The sequence below is a fragment of the Triturus cristatus genome, chromosome 9, assembly GCF_964204655.1.
Source record: "Triturus cristatus chromosome 9, aTriCri1.1, whole genome shotgun sequence".
NCBI lineage: Eukaryota > Metazoa > Chordata > Amphibia > Caudata > Salamandridae > Triturus > Triturus cristatus.
This window is the reverse complement of record NC_140592.1, coordinates 1,025,532,487-1,025,547,902: the sequence shown is the minus strand read 5'-3', so window position 1 is coordinate 1,025,547,902 and position 15,416 is coordinate 1,025,532,487. Positions and strand designations below refer to the sequence as shown.

The 15,416-nt window shown below is 44.1% G+C and overlaps 1 protein-coding gene across 1 annotated transcript in view; it reads left to right on the top strand.

Annotated features, from left to right (window-relative positions):
- The window catches only part of FCF1 (FCF1 rRNA-processing protein), a 113,074-nt gene that overhangs the window by 85,686 nt on the left and 11,972 nt on the right, over nucleotides 1-15,416 (top strand). The window contains exon 6 of the mRNA XM_085626759.1: nucleotides 7,903-7,990. Within this exon, the coding sequence (XP_085482885.1) occupies nucleotides 7,903-7,990 (88 nt within the window). The remainder of the gene's footprint in view (nucleotides 1-7,902; nucleotides 7,991-15,416) is intronic.

Below are 15,416 nucleotides of genomic sequence, written 5' to 3'. Positions count from 1 at the left end.
ACAGAGTTGCCAAAATGTAAAAGGCATGGATCGTTATGATATTTTGTGGTAAATTAAAAAAAAAAAAAAAGCTTGGTGTCGGGGTTTCAAGTAACAGTTGCATGTTTTAGCCACTGCTGCCACCTGTCTACTCCAGAGATTTCAAAATAAAGTAAGATACCACACCCAGGAGATCTAGAAGGCAGCCTCTAAGTGTGGTTAAAAAAAAACAGGGGCTCTATATGAAGTTCAGCGATAGAGCGATAGAGGCCCATCCTCTGGAGGTGAATTAATCAGCCATAGTTATATGAAGTCCCCCCAAGAAGCAACAGAAATCTCAGGACACTTAAGTAGCCAAAAAAAATACAATATTAATGGGTACAGCCTGTTAAGGCAGAGGATCAAACATTGCACCACCAGGCAATAATAAGCCTAAGGGGAAACCAGGAGCAGACCATTCTATTGGGAATGCCCAATATTCATTAAGCCTTGTAATTTGGACCATGAAGTCCTCCCAGGAGTGTTGCTAGCCCAGTTTATCTTCGCATGGGTATTAAGGGAGTATTGCAAGAATGCCAATAGTACATCTGAGGAAGGAAAGGATTTAGGTTGTGAAACGGAGAGAGAAAAACAGATGTGTGATTTTAAGGAAAGAAGTCAGGGGAGTGAAACTGGGAAAGCCTAAACAGGGAAGCTGCCCTACCTTGCTGGCCTGGGAGGAGATGTTGAGTAGAGGTTAGAGAATGAGAGAGAGATGAAGATTCTAGTGTATCAAGCTTTGTAATGTAGAAGCCATATGTAACACACATTGCTGATCTCTTCTTTTCATAGACCCTGGCACCCTTTCTGTATGTTTTTCCAGTACATTGCAAACCCTGGGACCAACCCATTACATTCTGATAGAGATCAACTTCTCCATAAAAGCAAACCTGGACATAGTTCAATCAATGACGGACTGTGTTTATTCCAAATGTGACAACCACATAGTAGAAAGAACTTCCTGTAGTTTGGTATATGGACACAGAGGAGGTGTGGGAGGATTACTAGTGCCAAGGCAGGAAGAGCAGCCCAGTTAAAGCAAATGTATGGCAGAGCAGCTACACACGTACACACATCAAAAATTAGCAGAGCAAAAAAGAATAGTCAACTAACGAAACGCCTTCTATCAGGCAGTTTAGCACACATGGTGGAATTTTGAGCACCAGATCACTTAGAAAAGACAACTCCAGTAATCTCAAGATCAAATGAGACTTAACTGTTGAGCTTTTTCTTCTCGAATGGCCTGGCTCTCCATTCAGTTCATACAAGAACATGATTTTGTTCAGCTGGCACCACAAAGCTGTCCATTATGAAGCTAGGTTGACGTCCGATTGTGTTAGACAGGCTGTGGGTCAAGCAGAGGCTACTGGGCTACAGCTTTGGGGCTGGGGTACATCCTAATGTAGCTCTACAAACTGGGCAAGTTCGATCCTTTCAGCACTTGAGTCTCAGTGGTTACAGGCTTCTCAGGAGTTCATTAACATGATTGGAGGAGATTGGTCAGTGTTCTAGACATACACTATTAACCACATAATACCCTAGCGTATGGAAGTTTGGTAGATTGGGACAGGCTTACCTGGAAGTATTAGCCTTAAGACCAGACCCCGGGTATTTGATACTTTAGTGTAATGTAGTATTGTAATAAGTACTTTTCGTTTTATCAAAGAGGAGCACTGGGCTGAACATGCATAATATTGCCTTCTTGTGAAGCCTGTGGATATCCACAATCTCTACATTGTGCACGCTTGGTGAGTACCACAGCTTCACAGGTTTCTTCTTCAGTGGTGCAGACTACTCAGGCACTTATGACCAAGTGCCACTGCAATCTCCACAGGATTACTTCAGGCACTCAAGCTGTACCTCAGGCCAGTGTTGGCCCTTTCTTTGGCAGTGCAGAGTAGTTGGGCACACAGTGCAGGGGCTGTGACAAGGCCTACACCACCTGGGTCAAGTACTGTTGTTTGCTCTAGTACAGTAGTCTGCACCTCCTGCAGGGATAACTCTCCTTCCCCCTTCTTCCAGGCAGTACTTTCCAGTTGTTTCAGGACAGGAAAAATCCTTCTTCCAGATCAGACTCCAGGTGATACCCCTCACCTTGGAAGCTGGTTGTTAGGCAGGCTCCAACTCTGGTTGCACAGTGGTCCTCTGTGCACTGTGTGGAACACACCCTCCTTTGTCAGAGAGATCTTAGAACTGAAACAAGTGGGTCAACAACTCCTATTTTCATACAAGGATGGCAGTCCAGGGATGTGTATTCTCTGTCTGCACCTTTCAGAGCCAGTTTGGGGTCAGTTCTCCTTTCATTTGTCCTGCTCAGGTTGTCTTACAAACACATCCTTTGTCTGGAATGATGCTTCTTACAGCATCAATGTGTCTAGGCTTGTGCACCCACAACAGCGGCACCTGACTATCAGCAGTTCCACTTGACACGAACAGGCTACCCCCTTCTAAAATACCCTTCTGAATCTGACCGTAGGCACTGCTGTCCCACCCTTCACCACTACCATCCACCAAATGACAGTGTCAGGAAGACTAATCAACAGTCCTCTCATTCAAAAGAACCTAATCGAATTTCTAAAAGGAAATCAGTCACCTTTCTCCCTGCTTCACTGTCTGGGTTCCCTCCCCCTACTCTTAGGAATGTCAGCAATATGCTTCCACTGTCTGGGAAAGTAGCCTCCCCTCCATCTTCTGTTCTGTACTGGCAAGGGGATTCCAAAATGGAACATGCCGGCCTGTGCTACTCTGGTTCGCTTAGACAATGAATCAGTATGTAACACGTTTATCACACACAAAGTACATGCATCCCTGAGCTCGGTATCTTGGCGCTGTACTCTTGTTCACCTGGTGTTGCAGAACTTTACATGAGTGGGGACATTAAACCACACTCATGACACAGAAAACAAGCATTTGCAATGCAATAGTTCTCGCATTTACACAAGTTTGAGCTATTGGCATTGTAAATGACAATGCCTTTTATTTTATGTTTTGGTTTTTAAAACATAAATAAAAGGCATCGTCATTTCTAATGCCAATAGCTCAAACTCGCGTAGACCTATTGCATTGCAAATGCTTGTTTATTGGGCGATTCTTGGCTTGTGGTAGTAAAGCAGTCCTCAACAACGTATAGCCAGTGCTCATGTCCCAGTCTTCTGGGTTGTGGTATGTGAGGGAACTAGGAGTTGAACCATGTTAACTGCAACTAATCGAGCTCTAATTTTAAATGCTGCATAGAGATTAAGTATCCTATTGAAACTCAGGTGGAAAGGCGATTGTTCTTAGAACAGATGAGCTCTGGTTGCCACACATAGCTTCCCTTATTTATCCTAACACATGTTTTTATTGTTTTATGTGTATTAAAGGAAACCATATATTTTCTGTGTTGCAGCTTAAGTGTTTTCTGCCAACATTCCAAATCTTCTGCCGAAACCAGAATACACTGATTATATTTTTTCTAAGATTGCATTTTTTCATGTAACATGTTTTCTCCTATTGAGCTTTAGCCTATAGTTCTCCCATGCAGGATGTACAATAGTTATTCTATCATCTCTTAAGGTTTCGTGCAGGCCATGACACAGGCATATTGGATTCAGGTCTTGGATAATCTTAGTTACTCACAAGAGTCTTGCCTAGAGAAAGGTCTAGTGAACAGACAGCCTAGGCCATGCTGCTGACATGATATGATATTGGTTGGGTTGGTCCCATAACATCTTTAAGAATGTCTCTCTATACTGATATCCACAAACCGGAGCAGTCCCCTGGTTTCCGACTCTTCCTCTGCAACTCTGGGCTGTTCAGTTAAATGGAACAATTGGAATCAGTGAGCAGGAAGGGCGCAGGTCATTCCCTGGAGCCTTCCCGAGCAGAGGTTTGGGAACACATGAACAAAACCTCAAATAAATGGACACCCCCGGCAGACAAGAGCAATATGACAAATGGTGGACTACATAACCCTGTTTCAACACTGGCAATAGAAACACAAGGTGGGGGCATCAATTCCCAGAAATAAAGCTGCATACGTTGAATTATGCCTTCTGCTGTTTATCCTAAATTCGTAGCATAAGATATCTTTCTGGGTATAGGCACTATCCTGATACTCATTTACATTATCTTGTGTTCTAATGATCAGGATCTCTGACAGCCTGTCCAGTGTGTAATTTGTTGGGGAATGGTTGGATAGAAGTCCAAATTACATACCAAGATGTAGTCGGGTGCAGCCCTGTTGGGAAGGATCCTCAGTGGTCCAGAGTATTGGAACCTCATACCAGATCATGATGAAAATATTTATACCCAAGCTCTGCACTGCACAGCCAAAGTGTGAGTTCCTTTGAGAATAAAAGAGAAACTCATACCAGGTCTCCGCGACAGTGCCCTTTAACATAGCACACATCCCTCATCTCTGCATACTCGCACGCTGGCAGTAAGTTTCAAGACCCTCTAGACAAAAGAGCATGCTAGGTTAATAAAGACACATTTTCCTTGATCTGATACACAATTTAAACTGGAGATAGGAATATACAAATATGAGTTGAGGCTGAATGACACAAGGCTATGGGCACACACTTTTTTTTAGACCAACCTGTCTTTTAAATTCCAAACCGTGGCCCAGGGACATCGAAAACAGTGGATGATCCACAATATAAAAAATATTGTACAATAACACCATGATGCCAATGAAGCCCAGCCATCGTAATCATGTGGCCACACAGTATGTCTGAGAGTTAATGTAGCCTGGCTACCTCAAGTTTATGCCATCTGGCATGTCTGACAGATTTGAAAGCCTAAGTCAGTGAAAGACCACAAGGTGTGGGTGTGGACAGTGTGTGTGTGAGGAATGACTGCGAGCCTACTAGAGGTGTAAGACCAGCAGGTGAGGCACGAACGGTGAAGGATACCGGTTAACCTGATTCAAGCAAATGGCAAAGCGATCGGAAGTGAAAGTTCACCAAGTAAAAGGGAGTATGAAAGCAGCTGGCAGTGAACATTAGCCGGTATAAGCATTACAGGTATCATTTGAGAGGGTGGATGAACAAAATGTTGCTTGTAAGTGACAGTAGTCCATACAGCTGTTGCCTTTGCTCATCCAAGCAAGTGTAGTCATAGGGCGCTGGGTGCACATCCACCGAACGTTAACACCGCCAGGACCTTGGCAGCTTTTTCAAACTGGTGGTGAAAGGCCACCAACTAAATGGCTGCCAGCTTAGAAAGAAAGTAATCTCAAGTATTTCTCCATTCGAGGTTTCACGGAGGCCAGAGCGCTGGAGCTGCTGTAGCGTTAGTTCTGCCTGACCAGGAGGATGAAAGACACTCCCCTGCCAGTGGCACCTTTGCTTACATCACTGCTCCTTGGGCCTGCTCCTACATTTCCCAGAGCCACAGCTTTTTCTTGTTGTCTCTCGATGGTGCTCTCCTTTCTTATGGTTTTATTTTTAGATGCAGTGCAGCTGCCGGGAGTCTGCCTCAAAGGCAATGAGAAGCAGTGGATATATACTTACATTTATCGTACTGACATTTAAAGAGCACTATACTGTAAGCTTTCTGGAAATCTCGCTTGTAGGCCTTGCTCAGTGCATTCTCTGAGGCTTGGCTGTAATTAGGGGGGTGAAAGGGTATTGAACACCAACAACTGTCATGCTGTTTGGAAACAGCTGTGTGTGAAAATGTATATTCACGCCATGGCATTCATTTTCCAATGTTTGAACCGATTTTGTGATTAATATTTAAATTGCTGATTTAGTGAGTATGTTTTCCCCTAACGATTCGAGTTTAAAACCGATCCATCTTTCCCTATGGTTCCGTGCTGGCGTGGGTTTTTTTTCTTTTACAATTATTCACCATGCGAGCTGGCCCCATATGACCAAAAATCATATTTAAGGGCCACTTTTATAAACTGTGATAGAGCTATAAAAGCAGGGAGGATGTTTTTTTCCTTATATTTATTTTACTATGTGTTACTTTTTTCAAAAATTGGGGACCACCCCCTGTGAAAATGCAGGGCAGTTTGTCATCCTAGCAGACTCTCCTGTATTGTGTTCTGGCTGGCGTTAACTTGACCAGTCGTCGTTTTACTCCGTGGTGAAACGGAGACGTTGCCGGGCACTGACTGTGCTTGCCAGTAGATTCCCAGTGTGTGGACGTTTTGTGTTGCATAGGTGTTTAAATTTGTGTGCTGAGAGGGTGGCATTGTGGAAGGGTCCAACCTAAACGTAAACAGCGTCTTAGTTCGGAGGGCGGTGCCAAATGCCATGGTGCTGAGAACTATGTGTCTGTCGGGAGTCGCAAGAATCAGATTTGTTGAAAGTACGCAGAGTAAACACGACCGTGTTATTTAGAAAAAAAACAACTGTGTGCTTCTGGAGGGCCGCTGCGCAATGGCCCCTGCTGCCCTCTATCCTGGCAGTGTTTGCCAATTGGGGAAGTGGGGGCGTGGGCAGTTTAGAGCCTCGCAGCCCATTCATCGTGTGTCATTCAGCTGGCATTAGATGCGATCCAACAGGGGCGGCAGATTAGCACATGCAGGGTGATTATGCCTTGGAAAACATTTCCCACACAGTGAGAAGGCAATGGAAAAGTCAGTTGTTTGTTTTATTGTGATTGGTCGAACTCAAGTTAAATCTAGCCTGCAAGAGGGAGAAAATCGTTGTTGAGTGACAATGACACAAACACTTTGAAGAGTGATTTTAAAAACTTAAAGGAAATCACCGATAACTTAAAGGAAATCACAGATCAAATTAAATATCAATGGAGAAAAAATACGGAATTTAATATAAAGTACATCACATATAATAAAATGTACGTCATTCCTCCTTTTACAGAGCTCTTGAGATTTCAATATTGGAGGCAAGCTGCACTTAGCTGGTTCAATTCCAACGAGTGGTGCGTGCGTGCGCCACAGCGAGACATGTGGTTTCACTTATCGCACCCGTGTCTGGGCACGATAATTGAAACCACATGGCAGCTGTGTGCGTAACAGACTCCAATAGGCCATGGGCGGAGCATTGCGCCCGCCTTTGGCCAATTGCGTGCTGTCTTTGATAATAAGACGCACACAAAGGCCAATAGCGGGGCCTAAAAGAAAAAGCACACGCACGAGTGTGTGCGATTCCTACGTCCGTTTTCAAACCCCCTACAAGAGGTCTATCGCTGCGCAGGCAGTGCTACGCACTGCAACGCTAGGCGCGAGACCTAAAAAGGTCTAGCACTGTATAGTTTAAGGCGCAGTATGGTGGTTCCACTGCACTGTAACGGGGACATTAGTCCTTCGCCACTATGAAAGGTACTCCGACATGTCCCAGATTAGACTTTTGTCAAAGAGCAGGCCTAGACCTTCACACAAATGCTAGATTAGAACGAGGCTGGGCCAAATCCCAAAAAACTTGATACCAGATACTCGCAGTTTGGCATACAGGGTAAGGCACGCAACTGCACACTAAGAAGGGGACGTTCCTGTAGGATCAAAGATGAGGTAAGCTGATAGCGTATCTTTAGGGTACTCTGAAACCATTAATCAAGCACTGGAGGCCTTACACTATTACAGGCCATACATCCATCACTCAAGCACTTACTCGTACAAAGTTAGAAGATTACAACACTGGGACGTTCTCTCTGTTAGTATATTGAACACTCACACAGTCAGTATGTGCAACACTGCAGCACTCTCACTGTCGGAGTTCCTGTTGAAAACTAGATTTTCTCTAGTAGTCCATATATTCCCTGCTCTGTAGTATGCATGTTTACTTGCATTGTGTATTACACAAATTTGGTAGGCTACGATGCCTTTAGTTTCTGTTTGTATTGGCTGATCTGTTGTCCTTTTTCTCTTGCCTCTTGTGTCCTCTCACTGTTTTACAGTCTGACAGAAGCTTTTTCTTTCTAATTCCATAGAATAGCTAAGGACCCTCGGTTTGAGCGCCTGCCCTGCACACACAAGGGTACCTACGCAGATGACTGCCTGGTGCAGAGAGTCACTCAAGTAAGCCCGGTGTCGATATTCCATTATATACTTGCTGATCCCAGCTGCACCATCCTTGATCTGATGTCCTAACCTCTCAAATCATTATGTGAATGCTTCCTTACTTGGCTGCACGTGAGCAGCACTGTACAGATGCTACAGTTGTCTTGTCATTATTGCTGTTTTCCTCATGACATGTAACATAGTCTAATTCCCAGTACATCTTTAGGATAATGACTTTACCTAGATGATTTCTTTTATTGTGAATCTTTATTCTTTGAAAAATGTCAGCATTTGGAAACAAGGTGATTGCATTTAGATCAGAATAAGCCTCCTATTAATGGGTAAACAGGCTACAGGCTGTTTGCAGTTCACATGGTGCATTTCAGTTATCATGTGACTTGCCTCTTTTGACAGCAGAAATTAGTCTTACCCAAGAGTGCACAGGTAGTCATGTACGCCTGTGGATGCCATGGATTGATATCCCTTTAGGCTTAGGCTTGAAAGAAAATGTATATATTAGTATTTGTCTGTGGTTTTTTTGTTTGCTATAAAATTGTCACAGACGGGCACTTGGGATGGTAAGGATTAGCCTACCACTCAGTCAACATAATCTCTAAATTTCATTTTGGAATTTTGGCGAACCTACTTAACACCTTCTATTTTTATCAGTCATAAACAACTCTGTGCATTTGACTCCAAAGAATGCTTTCTGTATGGGGTTGGATATATTGTGAATGCCCAGACTTCAGCTAAAGTAACTGTTTTGGTTTAGTGTATTGAAGACTGAAAGAGAGAGGGAAAAAGAACTTCCTTCATGCTTTTGCAGAAGCAGTGTGAGTGAGAGGATCTAAGATGAATGACATGAACTGAAGCTGATAATGTACTGAGCACATGTACTTGGTGACCAAAATAGATGTTTGTTTTCTCCAGTACTTTCCAGGGAACCAGCTTTACTTGTAGTTCTGTGGGGCAATTAGAAATATTTGCATTAATTGTGAGGTTGAGCACCATGTTAAACAATGAGCAACAAGATTGTAGTGGGGTACTGACATTTATTAAGTGACGATGACACAAACACTTTGAAGAGTGATTTTGACATTTACCACTGTTGTCCTTGGGAATCACATACTCCTGCATACCATTTATTTTTTAATTTTGGCCTCCCCAGATTCCAACGAAAGGTCAGCGGTCAATCAATGAATTTAGAGGGTGGTAAAGGTTGCAAACATGCACAGTAAATAACATTCAATAAAATCAGTTTGACTACTAATGTATTTTCAAACAAAAGGCTTGTTCTTTATAGTTAAGCTAACACAGGGATAAAAGCAGCTAAAACAGTTTATACAGATGAAACCCATAAGTTTCTGGCACCATCTAGGGCCAACCTATAGATTTCCTATCACAAGGCTGTGTTCGGGTTGACTTGAGAAATATTGCTACTTATAGGAGCTTTTACTGAATCCCAATTGCCCCCCCCCCCCTCTCTCCCCCAAAGTCCCTGGAACGTGCTATCAATGGGACAGTGGTGCCAAACTAATATAATACAGTGTACGACCTTGCTGCAATCTTTATTGCTGTTTCACTACCTTTGCAGAATTAAGTGTGTAAAGGGAGTAATTTGATAATCCAAATGGAGTTCTGTAGTATTATTGACCCTAGCTTGGACAGTTGCGATGTGAAACCAGTCCGTAATGACTGACCACACCAGGACCCCAAGACAAGGTCTTGCATTTAGTTAGAGGGTCCATTCAATCAGGGCGTCTTTCCCTGCTGCAAGCCCTTAAAATTTTGGTGACCGTGACAGCGGCCACATTGTGACCACCAGTTTTTTACTTATTTTATAGACACCAACTGGCTCCACAGGCATAATCAGAACATTCTTGGTTCTAACCCAGATGGGACAGTCCACCTTGAACTGGTAGACCATGTCTGCTTTGAATGGGACTACACATGAAAGCAGAGTTGGTTTGGGCCTCAGTCAGGGCAGTGCTGTCCTGAAGAGACCTGTGACATTATTTAACTATGGCTGAAAGGTCAACTTACTCTTGGGGCTGACATTTACTCTTGGGTCAAAACTGTGATGTTTTCAAGTTGATTTTGTGTAAGTGTTGGTGTAGAGTATCCCAACACCCTGAGGATGTAGGTGTGTGTGTGTGTAATCAGCAATGAACTGTAACATCTGCTGTATTATGATATTTGAACAATACACTACATTTCTAATTGAGCTGGGCCCTGTTATTTATTGACTGTTCTACTATTCATCTATGTGATCGATTGATTTGGGTTAGTAGATCTGTGGATGTATTTGAACCATGGGACCATTGAATGTGTTCCAACCCAACACGTTTATAGTATTTCAGCACCAGAGTTTTATAGCGTGGGCCCTTATGTCTACAGCTACCCTCAGGCAGGGTTTTGTGCATCACTGGCAGAATTCTTCTGATTCACCATTTTATTTTCTACCAGTTAAATCAGTGGAGAAGAAGTGCTAGACATACATAAGCAATGTATGTTGTTGAATCTTGTATGTTGGCACTCTCCAATAACTTCTTGGTGGGCGTATGGTCAGGCAGTTTAGTAGTCTGAACTCTGTAGCAAAGTTTTCCTCAAAAATAGTCCAAAACCATTCAACACAAAGGAGTCTGGGGGTCTGGTTCAAGTGTGCACTCAAAGGAAATTTGAAGGTATGTATCTTGGAACAGACAACTCTTGTACAAGATTTTTGGTTTGTGCTTGCACCCACTAGGCCCATGAACTAGACCACTACTCAGAATTGAGATTTATGATCTGCTGCAGCTGTGGCTCTAAACTTCAATAATTCAGGAATGGTTTGAGTTAGGAAGGCCGTTCTCTTTAGTTCATGAATCATGATGTCTTCCTTTCTCTAACTCAACACAAAGAACTCGGAGATAGAGAAAAAAAGGTCTGTGTCTTAATAGGGCTGGATTTTGGAAGATCCAGGACCCTCCCTCTGGGATTCCTGGCAAGTCGGAGAGTCTGAAACCCATCCCAATACTAATTCTGGAATGATCTTTGTAGGTCCTCAGTTACTAATTTTGTGACTATTCCTGGGAGATTCTGGCTGGCGGGATCAGCCAGGAAGTCTGGCAACTCCGGTTTTGCAGCGTGAATCTTTCTGGATTCACTCTGCTGTGCATTATTCCGCGGTCTGTTGGTTGGGTACGGAGTCGTAGTCTTGCTTCTTTTTTTTTTTTTTTTTTCTTTTTTCGTAACCCAGGTAGGCATCGACGTCCCACCATTTGGTGTACCTCTCGTGACGTGAAATATTCCTTAAAAATCGCCTGTATAACAAATGCAGTTTCTCAACTGCTTACAGGTGGTACACTAGTGCTGGATCCAGGATCCAAAACTCACCTAGAAAAAGTAACCATAACCCCACTTACCTGCTAAGTGAATTTCCTTCCATAGGATAACATTGGTAATTTGATCTGAAAAAGTTTCTAAGTGTCAACTTTTAAAATGGCAAAATATTGCTTAAAAATCACAACTGTAACTTAATCGAATTTACTCACTTGTTTTCAAGAACTGTCCCAGGACTGAATCTAGAATCCAGTCCTGGAGTTAGAAAAGTAATCCTGAAAGTAATTAATTGCATATAACTTATAGTTCCAATTGAGCTCAATGTATTATTGTGTCTGAAATTGTGTTGCCTATTGCAACAACCTGTAACTATTACCTACAAAAGTCAATTGCATATTGCAAAAGTATTTAACTAAAGCCTCTCATTCTGAGAAAGTATATTTTGATACCTTTTGTTGGTCCTAAAATAAAACCACCATATATTTTTTATATAAACCATTGGCCTAGAGTTCAGTTCTTGAGTGTGTGAGACCATTTGCTGACTGAGTGTGTACAACAAAATGCTTTACACTGTCCTCTGATACTGCCTTACTGCTCGACCAAGCTACCACTTTAGAGAGTAAGATTATATCTAACTTTAACCTCTGGGGACTGTGGACTCTGTACACACTGTACCTATTTGGGAACAGTATATACAGAGCCACTTTCTCACAGTCGGGGGACATCTATGTTACCTGGGACCCCTTACAGGATGAATCTAGGATCCACTGGTAGGGAGATTCCCTGTATTGCATTCAGTTTGGCGATTATCATCTGCCAATAAATCCCTATTTGTGGACACTTGCAAAGCATATGGAGAAAATTTCCGGTGACAGTCCGACAACGCACACACTGAGGCGATTCCACTCTACCCATTTTGTGTAGTTTGTCTCTGTCGTAATAGGCCCTGTGGAGAATTTTTAATTGAATGAGATGAAGCCTGGCTTTAATTGTGACATCCCTAGGGTGCATCGGGGCCTCCATTTCCCCCAGGTCTCCCGCCCATACCTCCCTTAATTTAACCAGGGTGTCTGGCATATTGTTAATTATAATTTTGCAGAGACTGCCTACATTTTTAATTCTTCCTAGAGTAATCTTCCCTCCAGTGGTGCGAACTTGGGGAGCTCAGAAGCCTCCATTTGCTCTGCACACCAAGCATGGCACAGCTGGGCGTATTTAAAAATTTGGGAGGCATGAAGTTCAAATTCCGCCTAGAGAGCTGGGAAGGGTTTAAGTTGCCCTTGGCGCAATATCTCCCACTGTGGAGATCCCAAGCAGATCCCAGGACTCGAATCTCCAGAGCTTATTCAGTTCATTAAACCAATTTCCCTTCCACAGTGGGGTGGACCTAGATATTTTGTGTCCAGCCCAGGGTATGATTTGTTCTGTTCCATACCTCTATAGTGGCTCTAGTTGCATGGAGTAGTCTGTGGGTCCCTTTTCCACCATATAAATAGTGTGTGAACGATTTTTGTGCAAGTGTTCCCTTTCCAGCCTATAAGTGGGGTGGCCCCCTGGAGTGTGTATCCAGTCATTTATGGAAGTAAGGTAGTCTGCCCAATAATAAGCCTCGATGTCTGGGAGCGCGAGTCCCCCATTGTACGGGTTGCGCTGTAGAGTCTTTAATGCAATTCTGGGGTGGCTCTTCAACCAAAGGAGTGCGCAGAGTTCGGAATCGACTTCCCTGAATATTGATCGAGGGAGGTGGGTGGTATGTGTTCTACAGCACATATAAAAATTGGGGTAGTGAGATCATTTTGTACATTCCTGCACGTCCCATTATTGTAAGTGGCAGTTCTCTCCATCTATCTGCATCCTGCTTAAAGCTAGAGGACCCTATATATATTGTGCGTACAATATATTATGGGGTTGGGGTTGGGGGATGAGAAGAATCCCAAGATACTGAAAATTCTCTGAAGCTATACATAGTTCACCGGGTATCGGTGGCCATTCCATATCTTACATTGGGCTTTATATTATAGACTTGTGATAGTTAATTTTGTATCCTGAGAACCGGCCATATTCCTCAAGGATCGATAACCTAGTGGGGATTGTGATAGCAATGTTCGTGATGAACAGAAGGATATAATCTGCACATAGCGAGATTCTTTCTTCTTCCTGGTCATCTGGTGTGATCCGGAAACCTGTGACTTGTGAGTGCAGTCTGATCATGCAAGCTAGGGGTTCAATTACCAGTGCGAATAATAGTGGGGACAAGGGACATCCCTGTCTGGACCCGCGGGAGATTGGGAACTCAGATGAAAGCCTACCGTTGACCCTTACTTTTGCCCTTGGTTCCGTGTATAGTAATGCCACCTATTTCCTATACTTCGAGCCAAAGCCGAATTTGGCGAGGATGGCCTTTAGGAAAGGCCAGTGCACAGCGTCGGAGGCCTTCTCGGCGTCCAGCGCCAGAAAGGCATGTGGGATAGTCCGGTTCCTAACAGCCATCACCCATTTGTAGGCTCTTCGGAGGTTCCACCTGGTTGCCTTGCCCGGCATAAAGCCGGATTGGTTGCAATGAATAAGGGTCGGAACAACTTTCAGTAGCCGCATGGCTAAAATTGTCGCTAGGATTTTAACCTCCATATTCAGGAGGGAGATTGGGCGGTATGAGTCGCAATTGTCCCTGGGTTTTCCCTTCGTTTGGATGGCCACAGTGGTGGCGGTGCAAAGGTCAACTGGGAGAATCCCCTCTGTGTATGCATCCCTTTTTTGTAGTTTTTAATCCACACTATTTGTGGAATTTATAAAAGTACAAATATGAATCAATCAGGGAGTTTAAAGTGCGCTACTCACCCGTGAGGGTCTCAAGGCGCTGGGGCAGGGCTGGGTGCAGCTCCGAGTCAGCCAAAGAGCCAGGTCTTAAGGCTCTTCCTGAAGGTGTGCAGAGTAGGGGAGTGTATGATGTTGACAGGGAGCTCGTTCCAGGCTTTGGCTGCAGTGTAGGAGAAGGCTCTTCCACCAGCTCTGGTTCTGCGGATGCGCGGGGTTCCTGCTAGGGCGAGGTTGGTGGAGCTGAGGTTTCTTTTGGGTACGTGGAAGGAGACTCTTTCGTTGAGGTATTTGGGTTCGGTATTGTGGAGAGATTTGTGGGTGTGGGTGATGAGTTTAAAGGTTACTCTGTTCTTGATGGGGATCCAGTGGAGGTCTCGCAGGTGTTGGGTGATGTGTTCATGTCGTGGGATGCTGAGGATGAGTCTGGCTGCGGTGTTCTGGATGGTCTGGAGTTTGCGTAGCAGGGATTTGTTGATTCCAGCATAGAGGGCGTTTCCGTAGTCCAGTCTGCTTGTTATGAGTGTGTGGGTGAAGGTCGTTCCGGCTTCGGGGGTGTACTGCTCGATTTTCCTGGCCCTATTGTGTTGACGGGTGATTAGGGTGACTTCAGTCTCTTACCATTCAAGCCTAAGGGTTAGAGTAGTGAATGAAGTCTATTTACTAGGCACTTCGACATGATCCTGTGTTCTTCCCCATAGATTAGGGCTTGCACACATATCCTAGGGGATAGATTCGTTAGTATTAGGGATAACCTGCCCTGTAGTGAGGGTATTTCATGGAGCCGTGCTGAATTCAGGCCTGGTAGGCCTCAAACGGGAGAGACTCCATCTTTCTTTCTGCTCCGGCAGCTTGAGATGCTTCTAGGTTAAAGGGGATGTTTTAGTTATGAGGTGTTATTCGCTTGGAGAGAACCGGTTCAGACCGGCCCTTATCGAAGGATTGTATTTTTCTTCATGCCGAAGACACTACATCAGGCCGGCCGGCTGGGAAAGTGTCCTTGGTACGGGGAGGTACGAGAATTTGGTGGGCGGCAGGTTATGGGCCGGAATTTTCCATGAGGAAATGCACCTCTATATTAGTGAAAGTCTGAGGCAGTTACGTGGCACTTACTTCAGTCCGTAGGCGGCATCTAGCCGTTAGCAGTAAAGCTACTACTTATTCCAGGGAAGACAGATGACAAACTTGAAGGCGGAGAAAAACCGAGAGACAGATACTCTTCTAGCAGAATTGCCAGAGAGGAGAGAGTAGCCGATGAGGAAGAGGTCCCAGTGACTCGGAGAAGGGAGCCGTGACTACGGAGGTGTGA